This window comes from Crocodylus siamensis, chromosome 1 (assembly GCF_052110815.1).
Source record: "Crocodylus siamensis isolate JL-2025a chromosome 1, ASM5211081v1, whole genome shotgun sequence".
NCBI lineage: Eukaryota > Metazoa > Chordata > Crocodylia > Crocodylidae > Crocodylus > Crocodylus siamensis.
Window position 1 is genome coordinate 322,031,326 of NC_143395.1, and position 13,572 is coordinate 322,044,897.

The window sequence follows — 13,572 nt, forward strand, 5'->3', positions numbered from 1 at the left end:
AGTGGTGTAACATTGTTCTGTAGGCAAGTCATTGTATTCTTTTTCTACTGCAATGCAGGGCTACATAAAATAAACCATAATTAACAGATGAATATATTGAAGGAAAGAGTCTCTCATAGAACTGAGGGGGCCCATTTATGAATTTCTTTGGAAGATTTTTTTTTCACTAAAACCAGTAGCGTAACTAGGGTGGGATGACTGGGGCACCAGCCCCAGCTGCTGACTATGAGTGGGCTCCAGAATTATGCCCAGAAGCCTTTGCTACCACAGCACCACATCAAGTGGTATATCGGGGGGGGGGGGAGGGGAGGAGAGGAAAAGAGTGAGTGGAATAGGGCTTCCCCCATACTACCCCCCGAGGAGCCTTTGCTAGAGAAGGTACAGCCCTACACTCAGTATGCATGTATCACGGGAAAAGAGGGGAAGGAGCAAATGAGGCACCAGGTTTAGCTTGGAGGGAGCCCTGCCATGAGGCTACTGCTGCTGGAGTGGAGCTGATGCTGCTACAATAGCAGCAATGGCAGCAGTAGATCCAACGGGTAAGCCTTCCCTTTCCCCTACTCATGTCCTCCTTGTCTATAGTGGTTGGCATACCTCTGTGCCTCCCCACACTGCCTTGGGAGCTCAGTGAGATGGCTATGCATCTGACTAATTCAGTAGCTTACTTGTATCCTGGAAGTTCACATCATTCCCATTGTATGCATTCTTCAGTTTGTTTGTCATGACTCGTAGGGCCATGATTTGTTGACGAATGAAGGTGTCTGGCCTTGTGATGTCCACATCTACCTCTGGATTGTTGATCTGGTTGGTCAGCCCATCGTTCATAATCTCAGGTAGGTATCTATAGAGAAGAATGAACCACTGACTCAGTATATAACCAATGACAGCAGGGGTAGGGTAGGTAACCTTTTCCGGCTACAGGACAGAACAAACCAGCCCAGGTCAGAGGTGGGCAGGTGTAATTGACTCAGAATCATTGACTCACTCCTCTCAGTCATGAGAACTGTAGAGCAAAGTCCAGGCTAAGCAATTTGCTGATATTCACTGTCTTAAACATTTTCAATGTAGAAAAATGCCTCAGTTAATTTATCAGTGTAACAGTTACATTTTTTAAAGGGGCTGGACACATGGAAAAAAGGAGCAGTTAGTAACATCTAACCCGCTAATTCTCCATATCTGTATCAGGATATATTCTGCCTCTGAAAATCACAGTAAAGATTTATCAAGTCCTCAGCTAGTGTAAAACAAGTGTTTCCCCCAAAATTTTCCCTGGTGAAGTACACAAGAGTCAGATATTCTTGCTCCCCTGCTACTAAAGCCACCAATTGCTTCTGGTTGCCACCACTTCCCCCACCACCCTGCACCAGCAGTTGCCATGTCTTTCTAGGGAACGTTTCATGCCTCCCCCAGCCCCCAGAGTGTGTATCTGCCATGATTTGAGAAATGCTATATAAAAGAACAGAGTTCTTTTGAAGTTTGCTAATGTATAATAACAGAGAAGCTAAACCTATTTTTTTTGTAGTTTTTTTTAATGTTTTACCCTCTTGTTATGTAAACATGTTATACCCTTATGTAAGGTTAAGTAAGTCATTATTATTTTTCCAGTCTTTACCTCCTCAAGCTTTTTTCTTGATCAGTGGACAACAGGAACTTCCTGCTTGTCATTCATGTTTCTAATGGAAGAGCCATTTTTGACTGGCACCTATTTGCAGGTTCTCTCATTCTGGCTACAAACTCTTTCTACATAACATCTATAAGAGTTAGCCTTTCATGTCCATCTGCAGAACTAAAACTTAAGCCCATGCCTTTATCATCTCATCTTTCTTACTGTTGCATGTTTTTCTCTCTTTTTTCTTGAAAATTTTTTTTACCCTGTTTGTATACATTCAGAATGCTTCTGCAAAGATCATCTTATTCACCTCCTGGTTTGACTCATGCCATCCATCTCTCTGGTTCTTTCCAGTAGTTCTAGCTGCTTATTCAAACATAAACTGCTTATCTTAACCTCTAAGTTCCTTCATAGCCCACTACCATCTTCCCTATCATCTCTCATTAGCTACTGAAATATCACCTCCCACCTCAAGTGATGACAGTCTCCATAATCTAGCTGCTTCCTAACCAGTTAGCCCCCAGCCTCTAGTGGTGCATGAGATTGTTCCATCCTATGTGCAGGACTTTGAACTTTTTATTGAACCCTATGAGATTTCTTTTGGTCCAATCCTTCAATTTGTTGAGATCTTTCTGAATCCTAGCCCTACCCTCAGCAAATCTACTACTCTCCCCAGTTTGGTGTCATCTAAAAATTTGCTAAGGATGGACTTTATCCAATTTTCCAGGTCACTGATGAAAATATTGAGCAAAATCTGTTCCCAAGACAAATCCCTGGGGCACTCTATTTGTTACTGGCTGCCAACCACACATCAAACCATTGATTACTACCCTCTGAGCCTGATGATCCAGCCAGTTTTTTTGTCTACCTTACAGTCATTCATCAAACCAACCCATACTTCCTTAGCTTTCTTGCAATAATGCTGTGAGAGACCATATCAAAAACCTCAGTATAACACAAGTCAAGGTATATCACATCCACTGGTCTCCCTGCATCCTCAGAGCCAGTCATCTCATCATAGAAAGCAATCAGGTTGGTCAGACATGACTTGCCCTTGGTGAATCCATGCTGACTGTTCCCAGTCACCTTCTTCTCCTCCAGGTGCTTAGAAATGGATTCCCTGAGGACCTGCTCCATGATTTTTCCAGGGACTGAGGTAAGGCTGATCTGCCTGTAGTTCCCTGGATCCTCCTTCTTCCTTTTCTTTGCACTTTTCTAATTGTCTGGGAAACATGAGTCACCATGAGTTTTCAAAGACGATGGCCAGTGGCTCTGCAATCACATCAGCCAACTGCCTTAGCACCCTCAGGTATATTGCATCCAGCCCCATGGAATTGTACACATCCAGCTTTTATAAATAGTCACTAACCTGTTCTTTTACTACTGTTGGCTTCTCATCCCCTTCCCAAACTGTGCTGCCAGGTGCAGTAGTCTGGGAGCTGACCTTGCCATGAAGAGTGAAGTGAAAAAGGCATTGATTACTTCAGCTTTTTTTTCCATCCTCTGTCACTAGGCTGCCTCCCCCATTTAGTAAAGGACCCACACTTCCCTTTATATGCCTGTGGTCCTAGGTGGCCCGCAGTCTTGAGGGGGTGAGCCATGAGGAAATTGATAAGGTTCTTCAAGTACGCAGCCTGTGATGTTTGCCTCTCTCCCACCATGCATTGATGTTTTCTTGATATATATCAGAAGGTTAATGCAGGCTGGGTACTATCTTTCTTTACTGACTCAGTGGATCTTCTTCATGGGGCTCCTCCTCCCCCTATGCCTCACTCTTACCACGTCCAAACAGATGAAAACTGTCTCCGTCCTGATGATCACTGAAGTCAACCAACTATTAGTGGTCTCTTGTAGTTGCAGCTTAACTGAATCACCTTCAGTCTGCAACCCAGTCAAATCTGGGCTGTAGATAGTTTGTAGGACTAAATCTGGCTCTTTGTAGGACCTGTCATTTAACTTTTAATCAGCACAACTAAGCCACAACAGCAGAAAATTTGAATCAATCTGATGCTTGCGTATAAACCAAACAATCCATCCTGAATCTCAGAAATCAGTGAACATAAAATCAATTTGCCCTTCCATGTGGGCTTATCAGTTTTTACTAAGGGAACAGTCCAGAACCAAGGCAAACTCAAATCACTTTCCTCCTGGAGTTAGTTTTTCAGTTCATAAGCAGTCCTTCCCTCAGTCATGTGAATAAACAAAGCATCTCTCCCTTGTTCCTTCTTTTAACACAGTCCAGAAGGGAAAAGGATAAAGGAAAATCCATTCAGAAAAGAAAAAACAAACAAACCTTGGCTTGTAAAGAAAGGGGTATGGCCCCTTTAAGACTCATGGTTTGGAGCTGCTTTCTCACTTTCACTTTCTCCCTGCAGCTCACTGTCTCTGCTGAGCCAGTTTGCTTCACAGCCAGCTGAGTCCTGGACCTGGTTTGGGCTCTTCTGACCCTTTCTGTTCTGGACTCCTGGCCCTTCTCCACTGTCCTCTGCAGGAGAATGATGGTTCCAGCTACTTCCAGGTCCCATCACCATCCTCTGCAGCTGCTCCCCCATGCTCTGCCCTTCTTCCAGGCCTGAAAGGCCAACACCTGCATTCTTCCTTCCAATCCTGAAGGAGCAGGTGCTACAAAACCTTGGCGGCTGAGCCTTCTTTCAGGTCCACTTCCCCCTGCTTCCTCCTGTCCCTCCGAGTTTTCCTCAGGTCCCCTTTGCTTCCCCTCACACATTTGAACATACTAAAACAATACAAGACTGCTGGAAATAATCAGCTTCTTTTTCCTGATTATCCACTAGTACTGTCACAAGAGTTAACAAGGTTGTAATGAGGCTTTCTAGATTCTTGCAGTCTATTCAGAAGTTAATGGTGGTGAGAAAACAGAAGCACCTTCATAGCAGAGAAAATGGCAGACTGCAGGGTTATGAATCACCAGAGGCAGAAATTGAAGATAATATCCCAGAACAACCTGGAGGCAGCAGAACAGGGGCTCTGTGGCTTAGCTAAGCTCTAAGTTATATTTTACCTGAGCCTCTGGAGCAGCATACCCATTCATCAAATGTCTCTACAGCTGAAATACCTGGTGCGCAGAGATTATTCTACTCCAGAGTAAAGCTGATGTAGTCAGACTGTGGGACAGCTGCTTTAAAAACAGTTTTTTGGTTAGGCTACAGCTTTCCAGGAGCTCTGTTGTGATCCACCCAGTAATTGTTCACTGTGCGAATCATTTTAAAAATTCTGTTCCCACAAGGAAAAACAAATAAAGTGTCCTTGCTACTTTTATCAGGACTGAAAGAAACCACTTGGCTCATCAAGTCCAATCCCCTCCATTTTTTAGGAAACCATGTGATAGACATTGAGTCCAAGAGGGCAGAGCTATGCTGGCCCCTCTTACAAACACCAGAAGGCCACAAAACACCTCTAGACTCTTACAACAAATTTAGCATCTCTTGTTCAAAAAACTGAGGGCCTCAAAATTACTATGTGCCAGGAAAAAGAATAGGGGGAATGATTTTACCAGAAGGATGGGGTTGAATGTAAGCTTTGTTAATGTTCTTATTGCTTAGACAGCTTATCCAGTGCTGGATGAGAGGCCTTAATGTCCCTCTGGGTAGGGGAGTAGGACACAATTGGTGCAGACAGCTTGCAATTAAATTGCTGTTCAGAAAAACACTCATGAATGAAAGGTCCATCCAGTTCATGCTCCAAAGAGACAATATGGATTTTAAAAAGGAAGTCCCATCTCTAGTTTCCTATAGAAACAAAAACAGGGTAATCTTGCAATTTTGGTAAATAAGTCTTAACTGATGGAGGAGGAAACGTATCCCCAAGGAAATCTATCAAACTTTAAAATACCCCCAAAGTGACAAAAAGATTGAATCATGGCTGGGAATTCAAGGGGCTGCCCTCACTTCCTGAAAGTTTATTTCTTCCTCTGTGATTCTGCCTTTCTTTAACACCAAACAATGATCATGAAAGGAGTCTCTGTAGTGCCATAGCAGATGATATTAGGAACTATCAGATGAACTTCTGTACGGAATAAACACCTCATGGTATTCAGAACAAAATCCAAAGCTCATTTCTTCTGTTTTGCCAGCTGTTCCATCTCCTGCACATGCACAGAGGCAAAAAACTTACAAAATATATCATACATTTCTCTTACAGGCTGTGAAAAAAGAAAGAAGGAGCCCTATTATAATGATTTTTAACTATGTGGAAAGCACACAGATTTTACAGCAGTGAAGGGTCCAGCAGACAGAGAGAGAGGTTACAAGGCTGTCAAATGACTAATTTATGTTTCATTTTATGCTTGATTTGTTTTGCCTTACTGTTAGGAATAGAAGTAGAAACTAGAATATATGATAAACTTAATCTTCAGTAAATTCTCTATATGAGAGTAGTGTGGCTTCTTTGGGGAATTCATTACAATAAGAGCATCTTCCAGTATATGTTCTATATAACATGAATAGCAAGGTTCAAATCCCATCTGGAGACCAACTGAGTTTAAGGGTTCAAGTGGTTCTCATATGTTCAGTTGTAGAATTGGGCTTGATGGTTTCTCTCTCTCCCCCAGTACTCTTCAGAGAATTGAGTGATTCCAACCATAAATATTCATATAAATTTAGTTTGTTGTGCTATGACTGATGAAAAATGAAAGATTTAAATAAATCATATGTAGGGAGGTAGTTCAAAGCTTATTTACCATAAGAAAGATGCACTTCAAACAAAAGTGCTGAAGATAAGAGCACAGCAATTTTATTGCAATGGATATCTAAGGCCCCTGGTAGACATTGAAGTGATCACACAGTTTGGATCTGAGGAATTTTATGCCTGATCCCAAAAACTGTAAGCACACTGGCCCCATGGCTTCTGTGTTGAGGTGCATGCAGATGAGCATGAGGGAGCCTGGGACTTCAGCTGTTCTTAGTGGAGAACCAGCATCTGGCTGTACAGCGTGGTTTTAAATATCAGTGTGTGCAGGGGCCAGAGGGGAATCCATAGGTTTCCCATTTAAGGAACAGGGGCATTTAAAGCTATATCACATTGCCTGATGTTGCATGCTGCATGTTCAAATTAAGGCATGAAACAAACAAACCACAAATACGTTTTACATTAAAAGTGAAACATTTTTGTGACTTGTTTACCATTTTATCATGCCATAAACTCCCCACACATGTTGCATGTTGCAATGTATGGTGACATTAACATGTTAATCACACCATTACTGCAACATCTGTCAGTGGCCTAAGATTTCTTTCCAAAGTATAAAATATCAGTGCCTGTATAAATGCCTAGTTTCAGAATGGGTTAGATTTAACTGTTCAATGGCTACATTTAAAATTTGGTACCCAAATTTCTACCCAAAGGTAGAAATTGAAACCTAAATTTAAATGCCTAACTCAACCTGAGATGCTCAAAATAATTAAGTAGGTTACTTTGTATTGATTTAGCCCTGGTCTACATTAGAAGTTCTGCTGCTGAGCTGTTTTGGCTTTGATTTCACTCCCTAGTTGTTGTAACTTAAATAAGAGGTGCAACCCATGGTGCACATGGGACACACCATTGCATGGTGGAGTGAGAGCTGAGGTAGGGGCTACCCATGCATGCAGTGTGTGTGTGGGGGGAAACTGCCTGTGCATACAGTATAAGGTCTGCCCATATACATGTGTAATGATGGGGGCAATGGACAACTTGCACATGTGGTGCAGTTAGGGCTGGGGCAGTCCAGGGTCCTGTGGTTCACAGCAGTGCAGCTCCTGGGGCATATGTCACTGGCCTCTTAGGAGGACAGCCCTGGTATAGGTCTATGGGTATAAAATCTCTTCCTGCCAGAAAAGTCCCATCAGAGGGACCAGCTGACCTACTGCTGCCACTACAGCAAAGGTGGCGACAGGCCCTGTAGGGTAGAGAAGATATAGACATGTTTTCAGTTTTCAGTATATGTATTTGAAAATTGAGCTACTGGGATACTGCAGGAAACTTAAGCATTTATTTAGTTGTGCTTAAATTGGCTTTTAAGCACTTAAAGTTAACGTCTGCTAGACTCCCTTGCTGAATCAGGGCCCCAGTCTTCTAAGTACATGAATGAAAAATTTAGACAGCTACCATAGTATTATCATCGTATCAGTTCACCTGTTTTATCTCTTGAATGAGAAGGCTTAAAATTGTTAGCCTTCCTTTAAACCAAGGGTACAGATAGAGAAACATAAAATGTTAGGGCTTTTTTGAGCGACAGGCTCTGAGTGACAGCCAAGCACATGTTCTGACAAAAGCATTTTGATGTGTGTGGGGTAGGGTCAAGTCATACAAAATTGGAAGCAGAGTCTAGGGACAAGTTTTGACAGCAAATTTGTGGCTGGCTGGGCAAACTTGTTCATCACAGCTGCTTTTGTTGCAGGTCTGGAAGCAGAGATACCCCTGTGTATTTTAAGCTCTGCTGCTTCTCTTGTAGTTAACCATTCCTTTTTGTGCATGACAACAAGAAGAACTGTATTACTCTTATAAATACAAATAGATCAGGAAAGACTATCTTGGATATGTGTTCATTTTTTTCTCTTCCAGAAAGGAAACCCTCAGACCCTCTGGGTAAGTTTGTATTGCAGTGCTGTTGATGTGCTATGTTAGGACTGTGCTAAAGTAAGAGCTGCTCACACTCTCTTCCTTGCATGCACCAAACCTGGAAATACAACAGTGAGACAGCTCTGGGGACACCTCCTACAGCTACTTTCAAGCTCTCTGGAGAACCCTTGTGAGTTCCTGGGTTGGGCCCCCACATGGAGTGGCTTCACCATTGCATTTCTGAGTTTGGCATATGGGGACAGAAGCAGGTGAATGAGGTATGCTTCAGTGCTTCCCATTCCCAGGAGCACTGAGATGAAGTATAGTGATGTTCTCTGATTACAATGAAGCTTGACATCACAGCTTCCTTTCTGCTATTTTGCTTCCTCCTCAGACTTGGTATAATTTACATTGTTTTCTAAAATATAAAACCATTTCTCCTTTCCTTTTAGCCTTACCACAGTTCTTGCTTGCATAAGCAGACAAAATGGAAGTGCTTTTTGGTCCATCTTATGAAAGTCCCACATAAGCTTGTTTAAAACTACAGTCTATTTTTTCATATGTTACTGATGTTCCTGAGTACTTTGTCTCTTTGCAAGTCTAAAAACGGCCTTTGACTTTTTCCAGATCACTTATGGATCACAGTGGATGTTAAATAAGAAGAGATGGATTTTCTACTTTTTGAATGACATCTAAATTAAAGGGCATTGTTCCTCATATTCTGCACCGGCTATTTATTGTTACACTGAGGATTTCCACTCAGCAAGTGCTGTGGCTTTTATAGGCGTCCAGATTTGTAAGGTAAGCAACACAAAAGACAGAAAAGGCTCTTGCTCAAGCTAGATAGGCAAACAAACACTGCAGAAGTTGGAGTGCCACTGAAAGCTGACTTACTCGGTGGACCAGATCACCTCATATGACTCTTTTTGATCATTGGACATTCCCTGCAGCGATTAGCCACTTGCTTAACTGAGACAGAGTACAAGAGGACACACAGAGAGAAACTGTGTTTCATTTGCCAATGCATTGGAAGGAAATTGTAGTGAAAAAATGAACTAATAGAATTTTTTTTGTTTGTCTGCTGAGGACTGGGTTTAACCATACTTTGGTCCTTGTTACACAATGCACTTCAAGCTGCACAAATGTTCATTGGTGTTAGGGCTAGCGTAAATTTAGAGCAGTCACACCTAAAGGCTAAAAGCTTCTTTGACTGTGCCCAATCTGCACAGCTGTGACTTGCTACTAGAGGGCTGGTGAGCCAGGACAGACTTCTATCACTGCTCTAGGTGGGGGGAGGGTGTGTGTGTCAGAAATGGGTTGGAGGGGCAGGAACATGAAGCTGGAAGGTGGAGAACTAATGGGATGAGGGTGAGTAATGAAATGGGATGTGGAAAGGAAACGGGTGGGGAAGGGTGGTGAAATGAAGGAAGTCAGCCACTAAAGCCTAAATTAAAAAGAAGTAAAAGAAAAAAAGAAAAAGAATTTGCAAAGAAGAAAAGCAGAAGTAAATTAAAGAAGGTCTCCTGTTTTAATAAATTGGGATTGGGGTGTGGCGGGTGCAGGTCATGCTTTCTGGGGAGGTAGGGAGGTGGGAGTGGTGAGGAAAGGCCCTATTCTGGGAAGGAAGCCCAGCTTATGGGGACCTGATCTGCCCCGCAGCCCCCTAGCCTTCCCTCCTGGACCTGCCCATGCCCTGTGATCTGTCTAGCTGGGAGGTACTGTATAGGCTGTTTGTTTAGGGTTGCACCCTGGAGGTAGGAAGGTCAAACCCCACAGGAGGCACAAGGGGGAACTGGCTTGCTGTCAGGACTGTCCCCTGGTCAGTAGAGGTCAGGGGGTGGAAAGTTTGTCCACAGAAAACAGGAGGGTGGAGGAAGGGACACTGCACCATGGGATGCTGGAGGACTGCAACTTGGGTGGCTTATCTGTGGGGAGTAGCCACACATGAATGGAACATGAGCTGGGTAACACAGACTGGAGAGAAACCTTCTCTGGAGTGGTCTATCTTTAAGCTGCCTAAAGCGTGCTTAAAGTTAAATTTCAGGTGTTAATGTGTGGGTAATCCAGGAATTAAGAGCTCCAGGATCCACTTAAAATTAATGTGTAACAAGGCTGTTTCTTAAATGGTGCTGAACAAGTAGTTTTGGTTATTTGCAATAAAAGCGTATTCATCTGAACTCACTGAAGATATCTATAAGCAGGAATGGGTAACTTTGTACAGACAAGACATTAGTGACTTCCTTTCCCTGCTTTCTGCTCATCAGAAAACTAGATGCTCAGGGTAGTTAAGGCTGTTAAAAGGTTCCATACCAAACTCCTGGGGACTGGCCAGTGCCTGCTCCCACAGCTAAACTGAATGGTAAACAAAGGGAAAATTAAGTTTCAATCTGGTTGAGACCACCCTTTTACACGTGCTACTTTTCTAATAATGATATTTGGATAGCTTAGTTTATATCTGTTAAAACTTTGTAACTTAGCATAATTAATTCAGAAGTCTGAGACTTCTGTATATTTCATAGTGTTAGTTAAATGATGGGAGGAGCACTTGTCATTGAACATTCATTCACCTGTATATAGGGCAACTCTTTTTGACCATTGGACCAGGGTGCTCTCCACTGAGCCAGGTTTTAAAAAGTATTTGGGTGCTCCCCCATGGTTTTGACAGGGGTTAGAGTATGTCTATACCATGGCAACAGAGGGCTCAGCCTCCCCACCAACAACATGAGCTCTGCTTCATGGCTTCACTGTGGTATTAACTCTGGAAAAGAAGCTGTGAGATTAGCTTGGAGGGTGCTCCCCAAAGCTGCTGTCTTTAGCAACTGAAAATCTGAGTGGGAATGGGCAGGCTTATTTACTTGGTAGCAAGACTGAGCACTCTGCTGCCACAGCATAGGCATTCCCCATAGGCACCTTTAAAAGTCTGGCCCCAAGTCTCTTGCATTCATTCATAAGATATTAATTCTTCAAAAAAATATTGTGTATGTGTTTCTCTGATCATTGTGAATATGAGATGTGACAGGGAAGCCCTGCTGGGTACCCTTTTGAAGGGCACTAGGCTTGAAGTAGCTGTTCTTGGCTTTGATTTTGGTTAAAAGGGTTTTACAAAAAAAATGCTTCCATCCATCTCATCGTAAATGTTCTCCCAGTGCTACACCATTCATCTGCCTTACTCCTCCATCCTAACTTCGTATCTGACCTGATTAAATACCTTTTTCTAAATCAAGGATCAGCAGCATGCCAAGTGCACCCTTCCAGAAATCCAAATAGATATTCTCATTGCTCAGTGTTTTATCTGTTAATTGGTGTCCTTGGATTAACCTATCAGATCTCTATTAATAAAACATGGAAGCAGAGAGATAGCAGGGGATTTTATAAGCATAAGTGACCTTGGTGTAATGTTAATCCAAGGACACCTCTTTCAAAAGAAAGAATAACTTCTATTTTCTGTAATCTAGTTTTGTAACACTGATTTTCTGATATAAGCAACATTTAAAGAGTCTAAGGTGAAAAGTACAAAGAGCATCTCAGTTCTAAATTTCTGTTTTCTTCCTCCACTAGCACCACAGAAAACTCTTTTTTAAAAAAAAAAACCATTTTCTCTTTTGTTGTATTTCAGTGCTTACTGTCTAGGGAATGAGTTAGATGACCCGACTAGTCTTTTCTATCTCTATCTTCTGTGATTCTTTCTGGAATTCAAAATGCATGCCTAAATTTACCACAAGGTTAAAAAAGGCCTAACATGAGTAGAGGTTGCAGGGCAGAACACAGGCAGTAAGGAAACAAGACTTTAATTAACTAAAATGCCAGATTCTGCCACACTTATTTATGCTGTCCAGTACTTTACTCTGAATATGCATTGGAATACATGCTTTTCTCTTTATGCTACAGTAATGAAGAATAGCCTTGCACCTAGTCAACAGCCAATTTCATATTCACTGTTAAGCACATTTTCAATGATATTTGGAGTAATAGTTTTTGTTTTGTTGCAGGTACAGACCAAAATAACAGTGCTGTATCTCAGATGTATGACTGCTTTCTCTACCTGAAGCAATTACTGCATTACATTATTCAGTGTGACTATAAATTTCCTTTGTGAATATATATGAAATATAAACTGGACAAAAGAAGTTTAATTGTTCCTACTGATGCTGTATTATTAGGAGACATTGCCAGTTACGGTGCTGCATCCAACAAAATACATGCATTAAATTGACCAAGGATGGAGCAGATAGCAATTATGACAGGACAGATTTTCTCAAATTTCCCACAGCATTCAGCCGAGAAGGCACCGTGAAAATAATCAGGCTTCCTATGATGTAAACACTGCCAAAGGAAGACTGCAAGAGAATCACTCCTTTGAAACTCAGAAGAAGAAAAGCTATCTGGGCTTAGATAGACATATGCTACTTCTTAAAACTTAAGACAACATGAGGCCCTTAACTGCAGAGATGCTGGGACTAAAGGCAGCTGACAGACATCAGCTGTGCAGATGGTACAAGAGCTAGAATTATTTAGGGAAACCAAGAGGGATTTTAACAGGGTTGTATTGTTGTTCTTTTGAAAAGAATCAGCATGTATCCCTTATTAACGTGGGCTCCATGATGCAGCACATATTAGCCAGCTGTGAGGTCTGTCAGTTTAACCAGCAGAACACACCTGCTTGGGGCCATCATTTACAAAACATCGCTACAAGTATAGCTATGATAACAGAACTCTTTTTGGTATTACTTGTTGGACGATTACTTTAAGATGGACGTAGTAGTATAAAAATGTTCCTGATTTGTTCTGTTAGCTGCCTATCTCATATGTCATAGGATACTTAGGTAATGGGCCCAAGTGCCTGTGCACTGACTGACAGGGAATAATACTTATTCCTTTGGATAGATTTATTATAGTGCTTCTCAGGCTGCTTCTTTAGGGGTCCATGGACCACCAAAAATCTATACATAAATCTATACTGACCTGTGAAGTGAACTCTGTTGATAATTCAGTGCCTGGGGTTTTAAGACATTGGGAAGCGAGGTAGGTCTTTTGTGCAGTGCCTTGAACAGTAAGGAAGTTGGCTTATAGGGACTTATGCTTTGTTATTTGTGTTTCTTCATGTTTGTTTTTAAGATAAATAGCGGCCAATTTTGTGCATTCCACATTTGGCAGGTTTGCTCTAATTTTCACTTACTAGCTGTTTCCAAGCACTGAGAACCTGAAACTGCATCACAGCAAGTAAGAAAAAGCCTTTATGGGGCATGCTGAGCCTGTAACTTACCTCATGCCAGTAGTACTCACAGCTGTTACTGAACCAAACTGTAAGCTGACCAATCCATTGACCATTATTTTAACAATGAAACCTGGACCCCTCTTTCAGTTGCTCAGTACATCTGCAGAACTCCTGCCACACTTACCAAATCTGCCTG

General features: G+C 42.0%; 1 protein-coding gene across 2 annotated transcripts in view; it reads right to left on the reverse strand.

Moving 5' to 3' along the window:
- GPC6 (glypican 6) overlaps positions 1-13,572 on the reverse strand; it is a 1,293,633-nt gene that overhangs the window by 16,960 nt on the left and 1,263,101 nt on the right. For both annotated transcript variants that reach the window (XM_090023608.1, XM_090023618.1), the window contains exon 8: positions 666-841. In XM_090023608.1, the coding sequence (XP_089879734.1) occupies positions 666-841 (176 nt within the window). The remainder of the gene's footprint in view (positions 1-665; positions 842-13,572) is intronic.